Source organism: Panthera tigris, chromosome C1, assembly GCF_018350195.1.
Source record: "Panthera tigris isolate Pti1 chromosome C1, P.tigris_Pti1_mat1.1, whole genome shotgun sequence".
Taxonomy (NCBI): domain Eukaryota; kingdom Metazoa; phylum Chordata; class Mammalia; order Carnivora; family Felidae; genus Panthera; species Panthera tigris.
Genome location: NC_056667.1, coordinates 82,478,362 through 82,497,914, shown reverse-complemented (window position 1 = coordinate 82,497,914; position 19,553 = coordinate 82,478,362). Strand labels below are relative to the sequence as shown.

The 19,553-nt window shown below is 34.3% G+C and overlaps 1 protein-coding gene across 6 annotated transcripts in view; it reads left to right on the top strand.

Moving 5' to 3' along the window:
- Positions 1–19,553, top strand: part of DPYD (dihydropyrimidine dehydrogenase) — an 851,480-nt gene that overhangs the window by 259,640 nt on the left and 572,287 nt on the right. For 5 of the 6 annotated variants that reach the window (XM_042997970.1, XM_042997965.1, XM_042997967.1 and 2 more), the window contains exons 7-8: positions 6,609–6,690; positions 15,534–15,621. In XM_042997970.1, the coding sequence (XP_042853904.1) occupies positions 6,609–6,690; positions 15,534–15,621 (170 nt within the window). Of the gene's footprint in view, positions 1–6,608; positions 6,691–15,533; positions 15,622–15,866; positions 18,194–19,553 lie in introns of those variants that run through there. The other variant, XM_042997968.1, reaches the window with a different exon arrangement.

Genomic DNA, 19,553 nt, shown 5'->3' with positions numbered 1-19,553 from the left:
TTTATTTTTTCACTTACAGATGCCTCTCATTCTCTTATACCTTCAAAGTGGCTAAAAAGATTAAATTAGCTTTGTATTTGAAATCAATTGCTTAAAGAGATGGTGTCAAGTTTTATCTTTCCTTCTCCTTTGCATCCAAACAGATTCTTTTATCCCTGGTGAATTAGTATCACAACCACTTTTTAAAAAATCACTAGAGTTGGTGAAAGATAGCAAGGACTTAATCCCTATTCCATTGAACACAATTGATTGATTTTTTTTTTTTTGATGTGGCAACAATATTAAAATAATCAGTAGTTTTGCTTTCCTCTCCTTGTGGTTTCTTTTTTCAGGACTTGGGTTTAAAAAGGTTAAAGGGCTTCATATTATGGTAACAAAGATAAATAAAGATGGTATTAACAGACTGTAAGTGTGCATGCATGTGTATCCTTTTGATTTTGTCTTTTCCCTTTAAAAATTAGTACACATGAATTCTAACATTTTTGCTAGGTGTTGTATAGCCAGAGCAATGGTTTATTTTAGTTATTTCACACATTTTCACCATGTTTATTGCATTTCATATTGATTGACAGTAAAGAAAAATGGGGTTTAGGTGAAATGGTTATAGCAATAGGAATTATTTTGAGTACAAGTGTGATGTAACACAAATTTACAGTGTGGTACCTTTATCATAATAAATAGTATTATGAAAAGAGTGGGAGTTGTTATAGGTAAATTCCATTTACTTGAAAGCAGCATGAACATAGAAGAACGATTTTGTTTGTTTGTTTGTTTAGGTTTCTGATACTCCATTGATGGTACTAAAGAATTTATTAAAAAAAATTTTTTTTTAATGTTTATTTATTTTTGAGAGAGACAGAGACAGAATGCGAGTGGATTAGGGACAGAGAGAGAGGGAGACACAGAATCTGAAGCAGGCTCCAGGTTCCGAGCTGTCAGCACCAGAGCCCGATGCGGGGCTTGAACTCACAAGCTGTAAGATCATGACCTGAGCCGAAGTTGGACACTCAACCGGCTGAGCCACCCAGGCGCCCCAAGAATTTATGGTTCCCATAAGGAAATTTTCTGTCAACACTTTAGATGGTTAAAAGAGTACAAGTGGAGGAATAAAAGTTTGTTTTCTTAAGCAAAACAAACTTAGGAAATAATCCTTCCAATCAAATTCTGTCTTCCTTTCTTTTATCCCCTGTCTTACCATGTGGTCTTGCCAGTGATCTCATTTACTCTCATGGTCAGTTACCACTTACAGAAAAATTATTTTAAAATCTGTACTTGTCCTAACCTCTCTCTCTGTCCTGGTCATACATTCAAAATCCTGGACATCTCTTATAAATTTCACCATACCAATCAATAATACGCCTCTTCCTGAGTTTGGTCCCTCAGTGGAGGGCATCACCAAAACAAATGGGAATTATCTGCACTACTCTTAAGTGTCCTGGCAATTTGTATTTTGTGAATACTTTTAAAATATCCTCTCACCTCTCCACCTCTATGCCCCTAACATCTCACTTGCTGTACCTGTATAGCCTCCAAATGGGTCTCTTTGCTTCCTGATTTGTCTTTTTCAAATTCATTTTTCTAACAGTTTCCAAAACTGGTTATGTCACCCTTCTACTTGTAATCTCTCAGTAGCTCCCCATAATCTGAGACAATGATTCTGGCTTGGTATTGAAAGCCATGACATGATGTTACCTTTCCTCCCTCTCTCACTCCCTCCCTCTCTCCTTTCCTTCCTCTCTTCCTTCCTGCCTTCAATATCTATTGATCTCCTACGCGCTGGTCATAATCTCAGGCACTAGAGCTCAGAAGTGGACAAAGCGAAGTACCTCTTCTCATGAGGATTATTACACTCTAGTAATGGGAAGGCAGACAATAAACAAACAATAAACCAAATATAGAATATGTCAGGTGATGATAAATGCATTAAGGTTTGTTTGTTTGTTTTTTAACTGGCAGTTTAGTGGTATGGTGGCATATTTAATGCCTGGAGTAGATTTTTTTTTTAATATGCTTATTCTCTAGTCTATGCAATAAAGTAATTTTCAATAAAAATCATAATAATCAGTAATAAAAACTGTTTTGATTTATTCCTATAAAAAACATTAACAATTGAAGTAATTTCAATATTAAAGATACAGCTCACACTGTTTCAATATTTTTTTTAATTAAAAAATTTTATTTCCAATGTTTATTTATTTTTGAGAGAGAGCGTGAGTGGGGAAGGAGCACAGAGAGAGGGAGAACACAGAATCTGAAGCAGGCTCCAGGCTCTGAGCTGTCAGCACAGAGTCCAACACAGGGCTGGAACACACAAACCACGAGATCATGACGTGAGCTGAAGTCGGTCACTTAACTGACTGAACCACCCAGGCGCCCCTCACTATTTTAATTTGAAGCACAAAAGCCTCATAGTTGCCCAAAATTAGAGTTGATGTAAATCATATTGCTTCATGTGCTATCATTTTATCAGTTCCAAACCGACTGTTTAAACGTTAGCATATGTCCTAGTAAGGGGTGGAGACACATGCTGCCTGTGGTAGTTGGAACAAGGAATGCTTTCAGCTAAATCAGTATGTGCCAGTGGCCACTGTTTAACTGGGATTTCTCACATGAACTTCCTTATAGAACTCAATGTTTACTAAGAATGGGTAATAAAAATGGGGCAATTTAAAGCTTATTCACATATTACTAGAACTCTACAGCAACCATAGCAATTATTTAGAATTTAGATCTACCAGAGATTTTGGGGGGGTAGGGACAGGGAGACTGTGTTTAGGATATCAGTGACACTGTTGAAAGCAGCTCATAGTGATAATACAAAGCAGGTTTATTTTGGGGTGCCTGGGTGGCTCAATCGGTTAAGCGTCTGACTTTGGCTCAGGTCATGATCTCACGTTCTGTGAGTTCAAGCCCCGTGTCGGGCTCTGTGCTGACAGCTCAGAGCCTGGAGCCTGCTTCGGATTCTGTGTCTCCCTCTCTCTCTGCCCCTCCCCTGCTCATGCTCTTTCTATCTCTGTCAAAAATAAATGAACATTAAAAAAAATTTAAAAAAAAAGAAAATACAAAGCAGGCTTATTTTAATCAGTATGTAACTGTTTAGTCTAAATCATTACACCCCCTTATGGCCTGCACCTGGGCTAGGGAATAGAGATGATGGAATTTGGGGCTTGAGCAACTCATAAAATGGAGTTGTCTGAGATCCAGTGTTGGGGTGGAAGACCCAAAGTTTAATTTGGGGCCTGATGAACCTGAGATACCTGTTAGACATTCAAGTGAACATAAAAGGCTGGAATTATGGTCTGAGGATAAGAATATGAGATTCATTACATACATGTAGATGACATTTAAAGCTCCGAAACAAGGAGGAATTCATCTAATACTCAAAATACCTGATTACAGGGCTGTGGTGTTTCTGCTAAAGCCTCCTGAAACCCCTCTGCTCCATTGTCATTCCCTGATCACAGCATGTGTACTTTTTTCCTCCTCCCCTTTCTGTTCCTCCTCCTTGCCATTTTCTTTGTCCTCTGATGCCTTCCCTCTTCTTCACTTAACTGAAAGCTGATCATTTGTCACATTTCATCTACCTGATTATCTCATCCCACAATAAGCCTCCCCTCTTTTGAAACACTCTTGTTCACAGTGATATTTTACATTTGTCACATTGTACTGTGTATGTGTATGTATCTCCCATCTGTCTGCTGATCTTATCCATTGGTGTATATAAATATGTCACATTTATAACTATCCATAATCACCTCCCTATCCCCTGTCTACTCATTAATAACCAAATCTAACCAACTTTTTTTGAGTATCTCACCTTCCACTTACTTCCTGTAGGATATCCTTGGAGATATCCTACACAATTATTTGCTTAATGCTTTTGCTAAGCACTGTGGTAAATATTGGCTACAATGCTTTCAGGGCAGTATGAGGATCTAACCAAAGTTGCTGAAGCCACAGCAGCCTGGCATTCCATTTACTCCAATGCCTACTTTAGCTTTCAAAGTTATATTTCTTTTTTGCTTGTGTTTCCTCCTGCTGGGTTGGGTAATGTCATCCTTTCTTTCTTTCTGATCAACAGAAAAGTTGTAGCCTTTCTTTCAGAGCTATTTCTTAAATAACAACCATTTGCCTTCACTAGCATAAGTTTTTCTTCTTTTGTACCATACACTTACTGAAATACCATAAAAATTTTAGGTTAGGGCTTAGTCAAGGGAAGGTACTATGCCTCACAATGTATCTGGATGTTGCCTTGCTATGGTTGGTTTATTTGGCTGGAGTTCTTTATTCACAGCTCATTGTTTTGTTCTCTTGTCCAGCCTTTTGAGAAACTTCATCAGACCCAACTTTAGTCCATTTCCAGTTTCTCTCACACAGAGCCCCATGCCTATCAAGGCTAGGTGTCTGTGTCCACATACAATTCTTAATATTTAAGAATCTTTCTGTGTAGCCTTTCGGGCCATAGAGTAGGAAAAAATATACCCAACCCTTTTGGGTTCTTTGGCGGGGCCTGTGAAATAAGCAGACAAGAGACAGATTAATAAGAAAAACAGTTCACTAATACATGTATCATTCATACAAATAGAAGAACATAGTGATGATAGAACTTGAGGTTCTATCAAAAATATAGAACTTGAGGTTTATATAGCTTCTTAACGAAGAGCAATAAATTTGCGAAATGGCAAGACAAAGGAAAAGGCTTTAGGCTTTTAGAGGCAACAAACTTTTTAGGGGTGGGAAGGTAGATATATGAGGAAAATTCATGGAATATAAGGGTTATTTAGTAAGGTTTGTAATGTAGATTCTTTTTAGTCTTATTAGCCTGTTTTGGGGCGAAAAGGGGTCTAGAATTATCTCCTGGTGATTAAGAGTTCTGCCCTTAGTGGTAGGGAAATAGAGATACACCTTTGTAAATTTATGTCCTGCTTTTAGGCAGATATTAGGGGGGCAGAGAGCTTTTCTTATATCTCCTTCTCAGTTGCCTTCTGCTCAAAGTAATCCTTATACCAAAGTGACATTTTTTTGGGGGGTGGAGTATTCTAATACCCTCCAAGGGCCCTCCTTGGTGCAGAGTATTATCATGACTTCCCAGGTAGTATGACTAGAGTCCACAAGTCAGCTTAAATGATTTTTATCTCTGACTTAGGCCCAAATTTACTCTCACGTATAATCTTACGTGCTAACTAGATGGAAAGCCCCTGTAGTATAGGGAATTAATTTTATACTGTTTAATACTTTGCATTTTCTATAGCACTGAGCATATCTTGCTAATTGTTTTATGTATGGAAATTAATTGAATAGTTATGTTCTTAAGTCTCCAAAGAATGAAAAATCTGTGTGTGCACTTTGAAAGACTTGGTATTGAATGATCCAGTAGGTTCATCTTCAACTATTATTTATTTATTTTATAAATGTATCGCTATAATGCCTGGATATACCTCATTCATTGCATGTACTACATTCTATTGTAGTTATCTGTGTATGTAACCTTCCCCACCAGAATGAGAATATACTGAAAACGGGAATTTGGTAAAATTCACCATCAAATCACTGCAGCTAATGCTGTGTCTGGTACTTTGTAAATGCTTATTGAATAAATAGATAACTGAATAAATGAATTAGTATATATTCATGAATGCTTATAGCCTTTTTATTGCTATAAAACATTGAAGACTTATTTGTCCTTACCTTTGATACTCCATAAACTATTATACTATTTAAATTATTATATTTTAGTGCTCATTTTTGTTTTTTAAGTGCAAATAGTGAGCACTCATATTAAATAGGATTACTTTTTAATGACTCTATCCTTTTGGGACACTTACTGCTTTCATAGAAGATTGGTTTACTATAAAAAAAAATTTTATAGATCATCTGGAACCAACCCAATAATATTCTAAACAGCATAGTAATTCAAAGTTACAGATTTGAATTTGAACAAGCTAGTTGTATATTTGTGGAATATATATGTGTATATATATATATTAAATACTAAAAATAGTTTTAATTTTCATGTTTTTAAGACTTTTTTCTTTTTTAAAAAATACTCTCTTAATGTTTATTTATTTTTGAGAGAGAGACACAGAACACGAATACAGGAAGGGTAGAGAGAGAGGGAGACACAGACTCTGAAGCAGGCTCCAGGCTCTGAACTCTCAGCACAGAGCCCAACACAGGGCTCAAACTCACTAATAGCAAGATCATGACCTGAGCTGAAGTCGGAAGCTTAACCAACTGAGCCACCCAGGTTCCCCTTAAGATTTTTTTTTTCTTAGGAAATCATTGGATTGTTAGATAATTCAGCTAAGTACTCTAACAAACTTAAAAGTGTTGGAATTGCTTTTAACCAATTATCTATTTGTTTTCCAATGTGTATATTTATTTTCACACCACTTGCAACTATTTCTACTGCTATCCATTTAATATTGTATCATACATGTAAAAGTTGGATGTTCTCACACCCATATAGTATGAAAATACTCTTAGAAAAAGTGCTTATTCCTTTAATACTGATCAATATAGACATGTTGCATTTTTTAAAGATTAATAATTTTTCCACAAATGCTTCTTCTTCTTCTTCTTCTTTTTTTTTTTTTTTTTTTTTCCAGTACTTCTGAAATCCCTCAGTTCCGGCTACCATATGATGCAGTGCATTTTGAGATTGAGCTTATGAAGGACCTTGGTGTAAAGGTAAATGAAAAACATAACACATGTGTATTGCTCAAAGAGTAAGGAGTAAGCTCTACACTAAAGATTAACAGCAAAATGTCACACATTTTAGGAAAGAACAATTAAAAGCTACACCAGGCAGAAGCAGAAAGATGCTTCTCCTTGCTTAGGGCATTTGTCTGTCTACTGTCTGAATGCCACTAGCCTGGAAAAGGGCAATCAATAGTTCTCATCTGGCACGCCTGCATGTGATTAATTGTCTGTAAGAAACAAATTCCTAAATTGCTTTAGGGGTTCACTGCAGCTAATAGAAGGATTTGGTTTCTTTAATCACATTTTTTTCATGCAAGTTGTGTGCACTCTGAAACATTTGTATTTCACAATTTGGAACATAATCTTACAGAGGTTTATTTAATTTATTATATGCATCGTGTCAGTAGTGTTAATGTGATAATCCTCTCTTATCATAAGCAGCAAATCAGTGGTGTAGAAATCAACAGCTTTGTATTTTTCATTGTTTTGTGAGATAAACCTTGTTCTTTTAAAGATGGTCAAAAGTTAACATATTTGTACTTTCAGAATTTGGCTTTAGATATTCCTGTTCTTTTCTATTAATTAGGAGTATTATACTCTGGCTCTTCACTGGAACATATTGCTATTTTCTGTTTCAAACTATTAATTTTACATAATAGATGTACACAATATATTAATAAAGTATTGAGATTTACGTAAAACATTCTGTAAGTGCATGCAAAAGATATTTTGAAAAATGATTAAGAAACTATTCGTAGCTCTTGCATTTAGAAATAAAAATTAAAGTAATCAAAAGGGGAAATACTCAAAACAATATTTTGTGCTTTTACACTTTATTTGGCAGAAAGCATTTATACATAATCACTGAACAAGAAATCTTATAGCAAGTACACATAACAGATGTGCACAAGTTTATGAAAGCTCAGCGTTCAAAACTAGTGTTCAAAATAGATCATTTAAAGATGATTATTTGTTTTTTAAAAATGTATTCTGAATAGTTCTTTAAATGTCTTTCATTCTGAATATAGGCTCTTAGCTAAATCTCATTAAATAAGGAAAATATTATTTATTGGGACTTCAAACTAATGTATCAGGTGTAAACTAATATATTAGGTGTTAGTAGCAATTGAAGATGAATCAGAAATCAATTTAAAGCGCTTCTAAATTTATCTTATAAGTAATTGCAAAATTCCATTCAGTGTTTGCAGTACCAGATATATTGCATAAATTAGAGCATACCCATTACTCTCATTAGGAAACCCATCAAGGACATAGTAGCAGTGAATGTACTGAGTGCCAGAAAAATATATATTTTAGCAATAGTCCTGCAACTTTCTACTTTTATAGTCAGATAACTTTGACAAAGTCAATTAACATCCCTAGATTTGGTCAATATCTGTTGAAAGGTAAAAGTGTGTACTACCATTTGTGTAAGATACAAACTTATCAGGCCATCTATACAGAGGATATCTCTGGAAAAATAGAAGATTCTGATAGCGTAAGGTTGCTTTGGAAAGGTATGGGAAGTATTTATTACCATTTTGTAGGTTTGAATTTTAAACTCTCAATAAAAAATTAAAGGCTAAATGAAACAAGAAGTTAATACTGTCTTGTCCACCTCTCGGGTTGTTTTAAAATGAGACATTTCAAATATTCAAACTTTCTTTGTAAACAGTAAATTGTATGTATAATTCTGAGGACACACAGCAATGAGATTCTTTTTCAGCTTTCAGGACTTATATCCACTGATAGGATGCTTGCAACTTTTCTAGCTTATCAACTTTAGCCATAAGAGGATACATTTTTTAAAAAGTGCTCTACACTTGTTACCTCTTTTTTCTCCTCGCCAGATTGCCAGATTCTTATTAACCTGCCTTCTGTTTGTACTTCTCAACTAACATTTTATATTTTAAAGTCAACAATAATTTCCTGGCAATGAAATGAATTTTGCTCTAAGTTCATACCGTTTGAACTCCTATCCAGCACTCATGTATGTGTGTGTGTCTGTGTGTATGATGTGTATGTATGTATGTATTTTTAGCTTTCATGATCTAGCATTATCTTGGTTATTATTCAGTTTTTCTTTTTTTTTTCTTTCTAATAGATTTGTTTCATTTATTCAACACATAATTATTGAGAATTTACTTTTGCCAAGTAGTATGATAAATACTAGTCTAGAACCATCCTTTCAAACTCCACACCTATATTCTTAGTAGTTCAATAAATATATCTATCATCCAAATAGCATACTCATCATACCCAAAACCAAGTTTAATTCATCTTTACTCCCAACTACATTCTTAGTTCAATTTCCTGTTGAATAATTTTAATTTATTTTATATCTAATAGCTTGATAGATTGGTTCTTCTTAATTTTAAATTGAAAAAATTTCAATTTAAAAAATTTTGCAGCCAGACATTGTCACAAGAAAATAAAGAGACTTTTTGTCTGCTCTCTATTTATACATTATATATTTTTCTTCCACTGTTTCATTGGCTGGAATCTCTAGTATGTTATAAAAGAGTGATAATACATGCATTGTTTTTTATCTTTGAGATAACATTTTTAATCATATTGAGCACATTTTTCTAGATTTAGAATATTAAAATGTTATTTTTTTTATTTTAATGGGGAGGGTGTGTTAAATTTTCAAAATGCCCCTTTAAAAAACTTATGCTCAGTTAACATATTGAATTATATAAACCTTTATAAATCTGGATGATATCCAGTTTTGCATTGTTTTATTATATGTGTACGTCTACATTTGCTCTGTTAGTCTTTTTCCTTTTTCCTGCATTTATTTATGTAATCAACACTAAAACTGGAAATAGAGCAGGGAATAGTCAAATACCGTTGCTGTCCTTGCAGAGTTTCAAATCTACTGAAAGCCTGTTTATGTTTTGCTTTACTTATTTGTGTTTGTTATCTTTGTGAGTTTTTGGTAATAGAGTTATGGTAGGCTTATAAAAATAAATTTCCTAGTATTTCATTATTTTCTTGTTGCTAAGAGTATTGTCTTGAGACAAGTATTTTACTGAATTTGAAAATTTTACCATTCTGACCTCAAGCCTTTTTGTGAGAGATAGAACTTTGGCTTTTTTTTTTTTTTTTAATAGTTATCAGTCTTTTCACCTATTTCATTCTCTGTCAATTTGGCCAATATATATTTTCCTAGAAAAATTTATTTCATTGAGACTTTTGAATTAATTACCATACATTTAAACATGTTATCCCCTATACAACAAAAAATATCTCATCTGTACCTGGGATTATACATTGTATTTTCTTAACATTTTTAATGATAAAAGTGAGTAGTGGTTTTCCAGTTAATGTATTCTTTACAGGAACCAGCTCTTAGTTTTATATTTTCTTATTATCTAATTGCTGACTTTATTCTTTCCTCATGCTATTCTTATACTTATTATTCTTTTTTAATGTCTTGAGTTGTATACTTTTCTTTTTTCTAGGATGAATACTGAAACCATTTTAAATTATTAATTTCTCTTTGAATAAACTCTTGTCAGAATCTGTATGTTTTCATTAGTATTACTAGTGTTATTTTTCTTCAGTAGTTATAGTTTTGATTGTTTTTTCCTTTTCATAGAATTGTTTAGGATAATATTTTTATTTGCTCATGTATTCTTGTGATAGAATTCAAGTTTTTGTTTTTCACTTTACTTATCAGCAGAATATACAGTTTTTAATTTCTTAAATATATTCAGTTGATTTCACATCAAAGGATCCTTCTATTATAATAAAATTATTCATTCCTTAGAAGAAGTAGCCTTTTAGGGGTGCCCAGGTGGGTCAGTTGGTTAAGTGTCCAACTTCGGCTCAGGTCATGATCTCACAGTTCATGAGTTGGAGCCCTGCGTCAGGCTTTATGCTAACAGCTCAGAGCCTGGAGCTTGCTTTGGATTCTGTGTCTCCTTCTTTCTGCCCCTCCGCTGCTCCTGCTTGTGTCTCTCTCTCCCTGTCTCAAAAATAAATACACATTTAAAAAAAAATTTTTAAAAGAAGAAGTAGCCTTTTAGCTGTTATATTTTTATTTAATCTCTTTATTTTATTTCCCTTCCCTGTTCGTCTGTTTTTAGTTGTGGGGGTGGGGATGGGCTAAATGGGTAAGGGGCACTAAGGAATCTACTCCTGAAATCATTGTTGCACTATATGCTAACTAATTTGGATGTAAATTTAAAAAAATAAATAACAAGTTAATAAAAAAATCTCTTTATTTTATAATAAGAAATTTACTTAGACCACAGCAAATTATTTTTAACCCTAGGGAGACTTTAACAAAGTCTCATGATATTTGTGTCAATGTCACTAACTTTTTAAATACTCTTTGTTTTGCAATTGAGATTAGGTGGATATAAATATTTTTGTTTCAGTCTTCATAATATTTCTAATGACTTCATTTTTAAAAGCAAAAATGTAAATCTGCATGAAATCTTATATTTTTCTAAATATCTTTATATGCTATTTCTCAAAATATTTTGATAGAATTCTTTATTGATTAAACTTAACTTGTAATTATTAGGCATGTCTTCTGCTTCATAATTTGAGTAAAAATACCTAAGATCTCATTTTTGATAACCTCTCTACATCGTCTTCTTTTTTATTATAGTTATTTGAAGCATTTCCATTATTATAGAATGTTATTGGAAAACTAATATAAAAACATATCGTAACACTACTGGAGGAGAGAAATATATTTATTAATAGCTGACAAAATAGTTTTTGTGTCTGAAGAAAGCTAAATATTATTTTTAAATTCTTCCATCTGATCTCCTGTCTTAGGGATTCTGGAAATATTTTATCTATTTAGCCAAATATTCTATCAGAAATGTGAAGAGCGTGTATGTTGTAATCTGTATTTTTTAATAATGGGTATCATATATTTCATTTGAAGAAAGAGTTCCACTCCAGAAGAAAGTTGTAAACCTATTTACATTACAAATATTATTATATATGAAGATGTATTATAGATGTAAAGAAAGTTTCATGAAGTCCCAAAGGGGATATTAGATGGAACTTTGGCTCATGGCTTATATTTAGCCCATATATTGGAATAGTAATAATTCTTATGCTGAGCTTGTAGTGGAGTAAATTTTCTTCTGATTTTAACTAAGAAGCTTGAGTACTTAGTCCTAAATTACCAAAGCCACTAGAGGAAGGTACAATATGTGTTGTAATTCATGTTAAGAAAATTAAGATGAAAAAATATTACATATACAGAAGTACAGAGGACTAAAGGAACAAAAACACAAGCAAAATGCTCACCATGTGATTTTTGTTCTAGCATCATATCTATTTAACAAATAATGTTAGGATTTCATAGTTTATCAGCCATAGGAATGTTTTTGATGTTTGTAGTTGTCTCATAATAACTAGTTTTAGTTATGTGTTATATCTCTGAGCCCAATTTCCTAATGCATAACATAAACAAAATTTTAACCTTTTTTTGTCAGAGTCCTTCTCCTTGTTCTTTCTTACAGAGTTAATTATTGATTGGATAACAAATGTTTGGGAGTCTAAGGCTTTTAGAAAAGGGAAATTTGGCTGGAGTTCCCAGCACAGACAGAGAAGAGTCCTGGTGCCTGACACTCCACTCAATGTTGCCATTATTGCTTTGTCTCATTTCCATCATGGAGCTACTTCCTAATGATGGCTATTATCCATCTTTCTCACAATGTCTGTCCACAGTATAGTAAAGTCTTCCTGGTCCCAGTTCTAGTGTATTAATACCAAGAATCAAGCTACTTGTCTTTCCAGTTTTCAATACACAAACGTATAATTCAATTTTTTTTTTCTTCCCCAGTTGCATACATTGCCTGCTAAGCTGGAAACAGACTGTAGAAATATGAAATGTCTTTACATCTTTCCTGTACATTATAAACTCAGACTTGTTCACTCTACTAGAGTGGAAGGATTGGGATGTCTTTATTATCATTTGATAAAGCATGTAGTAACACTACTAAACTAAATTGCTGTGCCCATACACGCACCACCTCAGGAGGGATGGGGGTATTTCTTGAATCTTTTGCTGAGGCAGTGGATAAACTAAACTTAAAGTCAGGTATTCTGAGGATCACTTCCACTAATTAACCCATTGGCAGGGTATTCCACTGCTCAACTTTGGAAACTGCATTCTCATTCTATTTGCTAAAACTCAATTTAGAATGTTTGGACCTATAGATTTCTTTTATGTCTAGCCTTTATTATATACCGGTATTAAGGTTATGTATTTCATAAAATAAACAGTAGAACTTTATGATCAGAAATAGTTTAATAAAATAAAAAATCTATTCTTTAAAAATTAGCATAAATTAAAATTTGGAAATCTTACTATTGGATACATTGAGTAGTATCTAATGCTACTAATTCTAATGCTAGTTAACACTATTAGATACTATAAGCATCTTTAATATTATATATTTACTTGATGTTTTGATTCTTTCTGTGGTATTTGATATCTTCCAGAGTTCTGAATGTTCGTTTTTAATCTCACTTTGGCTGTTCTCGGCTTAGAAACTTTCAGTTATTCCATCTCCCAATATAAAAATAGAATTAGTATTTTAGGAAAACAAAAATGATCCTTTATGATACAATCCCAGACATCTTCTCCCCCTACTTTCTCTTTCTTTTTTATGTTTTACCCTTTGTATTCCAGAAACACTACATTTCAGTAGGTCTTCACATGTGATGTGTTGTTCTGTGCCTTTGAAGATGGTGCCAGCTCTACCCTTCATTCTCCTTTTACTTCAGAATCATCAGGGCATAACTGTTACTCCTGCTGGCTCTGCAGTTGGACTATAGATGTAACTTTGATGAAGGTTGTCTGAGCCCTCTTATTCCTTGGTTTCATCATCTGTAAAATGAGGATACTGATACCACTTCATAGGGGTTCTTGTGAGGATTAAATGAGTCCATATATGCAGTGTTTAGAAGAGAGCCTTGCACTTAGTTAAGTATTCTGTGCAGGTTATTTTCAAGTACTGTTTCATACATAAAATTTGTTCTCCCTCCACCACTCAGTTTAGAGGCTTTTGTTTTTAGGAACATGCTATCTTCAGAACCCAAAGAAGCCTACCAGGAATGGTGCTTCCATCTCTATGGTGGTAAATGAAAGCAAAATTGCAGTAAAATATTTTATTTTAGGGAGGATATACTGCCACATACCTGACAAGACCTCTAAACTTCACTCAAGTGGCTAGTCCTTGATCTTCTTAGGGTTCATTGTCAGCCCTCTGCAGGGCATGTGTCTTAACAAAGTCTCCAGCATACTAGCCACCTGTTACTCATGCTGTCCAATCTGCATGGTGTTCTTAATGTAACGGATCACTGTGATGTTCTGTGGGGTGACCAGATAGTTTCAGATTACATATATTATTACAGTAGAGAGTCGACATGTTCCGGAGGCAAAACTGTAAATGAATATTCTTATCTTTCCTCTGTGAATGTGAACTGTTTCTGATTCCTTTTTCTCAGCAGCAGGATGGAAACGTATACCACATGCAGGGTACCTGTGGCCTTGTTAGTCTGCTTTAGCAATAATACCACACCTATCACAGAAACTGTATTCAGGGGTACTCTTTGGTTGAGCCTCCAGTAGTTTACAGTTATTCTCTAGGAATCATCTGGCCTCTGCTGAGACCAGACTGGTGAATTACACAGAAATATGACATGGATCACCACCATCTCTCCCCATCCTACCCACCCCCAGTATATGGTAGTGTGTTTGATTTGCTCTCGACTGGGGTTTCAGAAGTTCTCTGTCCTTCCCAATTATTGTAGCTCTTACTTCACAGACCAGTGACCCAATGTGGGGATAACTTCAACTAACAAGTATAGCAGTTTTGCTTATGCAGCTGAAGACTAGGAGAATAATCACTACCTGGGGCTGTGATCTCAGTGGTCTGTGAGCCAGAATTCTACCAGGCTCCGTCTTTTACCTTGTCCCTGTAGTCCGTACTCTTGTATCCCTAGCTATCAAGGTCAGTGAAAGATCTGTGTCCAGTGTCCTTGAAATGTGTGATTATTCCCCTTTCCCCAGTGTACAGTACTTGCGTAAATGGCCATAGCTCCCTTTAGAGAAGGACTAAGGGAATCATTATAGTATTAATTTGGCGGGATGTTACAGGTCCTTCTTCCTAGGGACTTGGCCACCTTCTGCAGTCAGTAGGTTCCGGATCTGAAAATTGGCTCATGACTGGGTACTGAACAGGTTATTGTGACTTTTAATAGGGATGACTACTCTCTGCCTCCCAGATTTATTCACCTTCCCTGGACCATGTCCCCTATCAAAATTCTATCTATTATTTTAAAAAGCTCTATTAAAATTCTGTTACCTGTATTCTCATCCTGCTAACTTAGCCAGAGTGAATCTCTCTATCCTCCAAATTCCTGTAAACATGTGCTAATCACACTCTGTTTTATGTTACATTTATTTATGTATATCTTCTGCACAGATCCTGATTATACATTGAGGCAGGAACTGTGTTCATTTATCATTTTATTCTTTAAAGTGCCTCACATAGTGCCTTGAACATATTAATCAAGCTATGAAAGTTTACTGATGTGATTTAAAATACACTAGTGTTTCTTCTGCTACTTCATTGAAAGACTTTTGCATTTAGTCCTTTTAAGTAAGACATGTTAGTGTTCTATTTATATACTGTTTTGTACATGTAAGCCTATATACTAAAAGACAAAAATATGTCTACATGTATATGAAATTTTATATATCGATTTTCTGTTCCTTTTGATGTTAAAGTTAAGGTTTTAATTAACCAAATGCCAAAACATCATTATTGAAATATTGTTTCTTATAGATAATTTGTGGCAAAAGCCTGTCAGTGGATGAAATGACTCTTAGTACTTTGAAAGAAGAAGGGTACAAAGCTGCTTTCATTGGAATAGGTGAGTAGTTTGCTTTTAAATATTTTTCTTTGTAATTTAAAAAAAAATCCTGACAATGTTCAGAATAACTGCCTGCAGACATTTCCATGATAGAAGTTATATCTGTTCAGAGAGCAGACAGGAATGAGTGGCTGAAGAAAGTTTTCTATTTATAACTAACTGTGTTGTCTCACCTTTATTATGGATAGACTTTGGCAAGACCATTTTTAAATTTCCTGTTTCTCTCCCTATGTCATCCTCATCAGTGAACATCTCTAAGACACAAAATATCTTTCAGTCATGCCATGGAAGCTCAGAATTTGGGCTAAAAGTTGTCTAGATGCTGTGGCTTTCTTCTCAAGATAAAATAAATTGGCTAAATAGATAATAAAGGACAGAATTGGCTCAGGTTTTGTTTGTTCTATTAATTTTTTTTTGAAAATTTCCTAAAGAATTTTCATATTTAGCTGAAAGTTTAAACATGTTTAATGATACATCTGGAAGTCACATACCTGCTAAGGTATTTCATGTGTATCATGGTTGTATAATTTGTGTACATATTCCATGGAGATTGTTTTCTAACATTTTTTTCCACCCACTTTATTTTACTGAGAGACCAGAGAGAACAAAGAGTTGATTTAACTTAGTCTTTGTCTCATAAACTGTGTTCATTCTCTCATATGATCATACTGGGGACAGTTACAGCATACAAACTGAGTAACTCCATATTCCTGTCTTTCAGTTTGTCTTTCCTGCAGTTCCCAGTCCTTAAATGTGAATAGCTAAGAAATAAATCTATATGAGATGAAAACTGTTCCTCCTCTTTAAGTGATCACACATTGGATTACTTTTGTTTTGGAGCTGTCCTTATTCATAGTGTTTCTGGAGTGAAATTATCAGGAATGCTTCTTAGCCTACTACATTTTTCTTATCAGGATGCCATGTATTCTCTTACTAGGTAATTGCCACCAAGTCTAAGACCATCTCTGTCACTCCCTTTATTTAGAATAAAACCTATGGAGAGGAAAATAAATTTTTGCCATCATTTCTAGCTTCTAAGTGTCTTGAACCTCCTTCCTTTCAGAAACTTGAGTTCAACTGTCATCGCTATTTCTCTATATTATCTTCATAAGTACAATAATCACTGTGTGGATCAAGAACAGGAAGGAGAAGATGTCTGATATTTTCATAGGTTTCCTCTTGAGAGGCACTAAACCAACTTTGGTTTTACTTTCAACATTACATTTGTATGTTAAATTAACATACAAGAAATAACATAAAGAAATAAGTCAAGCGTTTATGAAGTACACTCTAATACCAACAATTTGGATCAGCAAGTTGTTACTTTCAACAAGTACAGGTTCAAAAATGCTTGGTGAATAATAAATGGAAAATTTAGTAAGGCAAAAGGTATGAAATATTGGTGATGTTTTCAAATAATTATTTGAAATTCACCATTGCAGCTTCCTACAGCAGGTGTGCATAAAAGATGGGTTTCCCATTAATGGAGTAGTATATGCTATTGCAGTTTTGTGTATCTCTACGAATGTTGTCTACAAAGAATCTCTGTATTGGAGATATGGGCCAAATAAATAACTAATACATTGAAATATCTCCAAATTAATTGCATAATAAGCAAATTATAGCAAAACTTTGGAATAATTAAATGGTTTATCACTCTGAGTAGTTTAGCCAGAGCAGTATCTTCCATCTGTTAGAATCAATAATGTGTTTTAGTTTTTTTAAATTTCATTCCATTAAATCCCCTTACATATGTTATTTGATAATGCCACATCCGTTCACAATACTCCATTTCACTCCGCACCGAGGTGTGAATACTGCATTTAAAATGTGGAGTCCTTTCATGTTTATGTTGCTGTGCATTTTCATGCTGGGAAGTGAATCTTTTGACATTTTGGTGTAGTGATGTGTAGAATGCAGTTATGTTCTATTTCAGTATTTTATACGAAATATATACAAGGAAGTTTCATCTTGTCAAAAAAAAAAAAAAAGCTTCTGTCTATAGAAGACAAGTAGCGTTACCTCCAGGAGTTGTTTATTTGACACTTTTGATTGCCAAGTTGGGAATTTATGACCTTTCTATTACCATATAACTGCCTGTTACTTGGACAGCCTCACATCCTTACATGCTTTTGTTCATTAACCATGCTTCTATATTGTAATTAAACTTCATTCACTTACTTTACCTTTTCCCACTCAGTTTGGAGAAGTCAATTTTGGAATAGGACTTCTGTATTATTTAGAATATAGGTTTGGCCACTTTAAGAAGGGAAAATGAGACTTAAACTAGGTACATGTTTATCCTCCCTCATCTAACAGTTTGAACCATCCTCAACATTTGACTTCCATCTTTCATCAGTTGGTATACACTCTGCCCACATTCCTGCTAACAAAAATGGGAAGGAAGGGAACTCCTTTCCTTTGAAGTTTATGACCCAGCAATTGCACATAGCACTTTTGTTTTTACTTCGTTGTCCACAACCTGGTCACATAAACATACTTAACAGCAGGGGCACCTGGGTGGCTCAGTCAGTTAAGTGTCCAACTTTGGCTCAGGTCATGATTTCACGGTTCATGGGTTCGAGGCCTGCATTGGGCTCTGTGCTGACAGCTCAGAGCCTGGAGCCTGCTTTGGATTCTGTGTCTCCCTCTCTCTCTCTGCTCCTCCCCCACTCATGCACTGTGTCTCTCTCAAAAATTAAAAAAACATTAAAAAAAAATTTTTAACAGACTTAACAGCAGAGGATGCTGGGAAATATAGCCTCTAGTTGGGCGGACATAAGCCCCCATTAAATTTCTATTACTACAGACAAGGGGGGTGGTGATAAATATATGGAGGGAAGAGAAATAATGGTCTCTCGGCCATAGGTGTGCATCATCATTGGTATTTGACACATGGATACCTTACTGAGAGAGATTAGTAAAGCAGTGAATAGCAAAGCATTCACTCTTTGAACTTACTGCTTACATATTGCTTACATAGGTCATTAATGAAAATGGAGTATATTCTCTTTCTGTAGTTGGGAATACTATGTATAGATCTTCTATATTTATAAATACTATCCATTCTATATTAGTTTGTCTAAAAGAAAAAAAAAGTCTTACTTTGTATTAAATATGACTCATCAGGACAGCTTAGTAAATCCAATGCATTACCAAAAGTATATTCTCATGTTTCCTGATTTTTAACAATACGTATGATATTGCTGTTGAAAAGTTGCTCACTTTTAGGTTTTTCCCTAACTAATGTTAACAGAGTCCATTAAAGAAAAATCACAGTGAATGTACATTATTGTGACACATATCTTTTTACCCATGGCAGATTTAGTTTCTTCTAAGTGAAATAAAGATAAGTGATTTAAAGCTCTGTGCCTTTATCCAACTGTATTGAATTATTTTGAGACAATTGGGATTTTTTAAAAGACTCTAAAATTTTGCTATTTTTTTTAAATAAAAGCACTTGCAGAGTGTGTTACTATCAATGTTCAGAAAGAGTTAGAACATCCACTATGCAAGTGTTTTTCCAAGTATTGGTGATTCTCTTTGGTTGGTATTAAAATCAGTATAATGGATTACAGCCATCATTTTTTTTTTATTTTACAAAATTGAACACAAAAGAATAGAAAATATCAAAGTGTGTTGCTCATGGTTAGGGTAAATGTTATTTTGTGAAAAATATTTTCAGTTTTGTGTGTATTTGTTTTTGGTTTGCATACTTGCACATGCACCCTGCATATTATTAAAAAAAACGTATTTGGGGGGCATCTGGGTGGCTCGGTTGGTTAAGTGTCCAACTTCAGCTCAGGTCATGGTCTCATGGTTCGTGAGTTCAAGCCCCGCATGTCGGGCTCTGTGCTGACAGTTCAGAGCTGGAGCCTGCTTCAGATTCTGTATTTTTAAAATGTGGCTTAATAGTCATTATTTGAAATCCA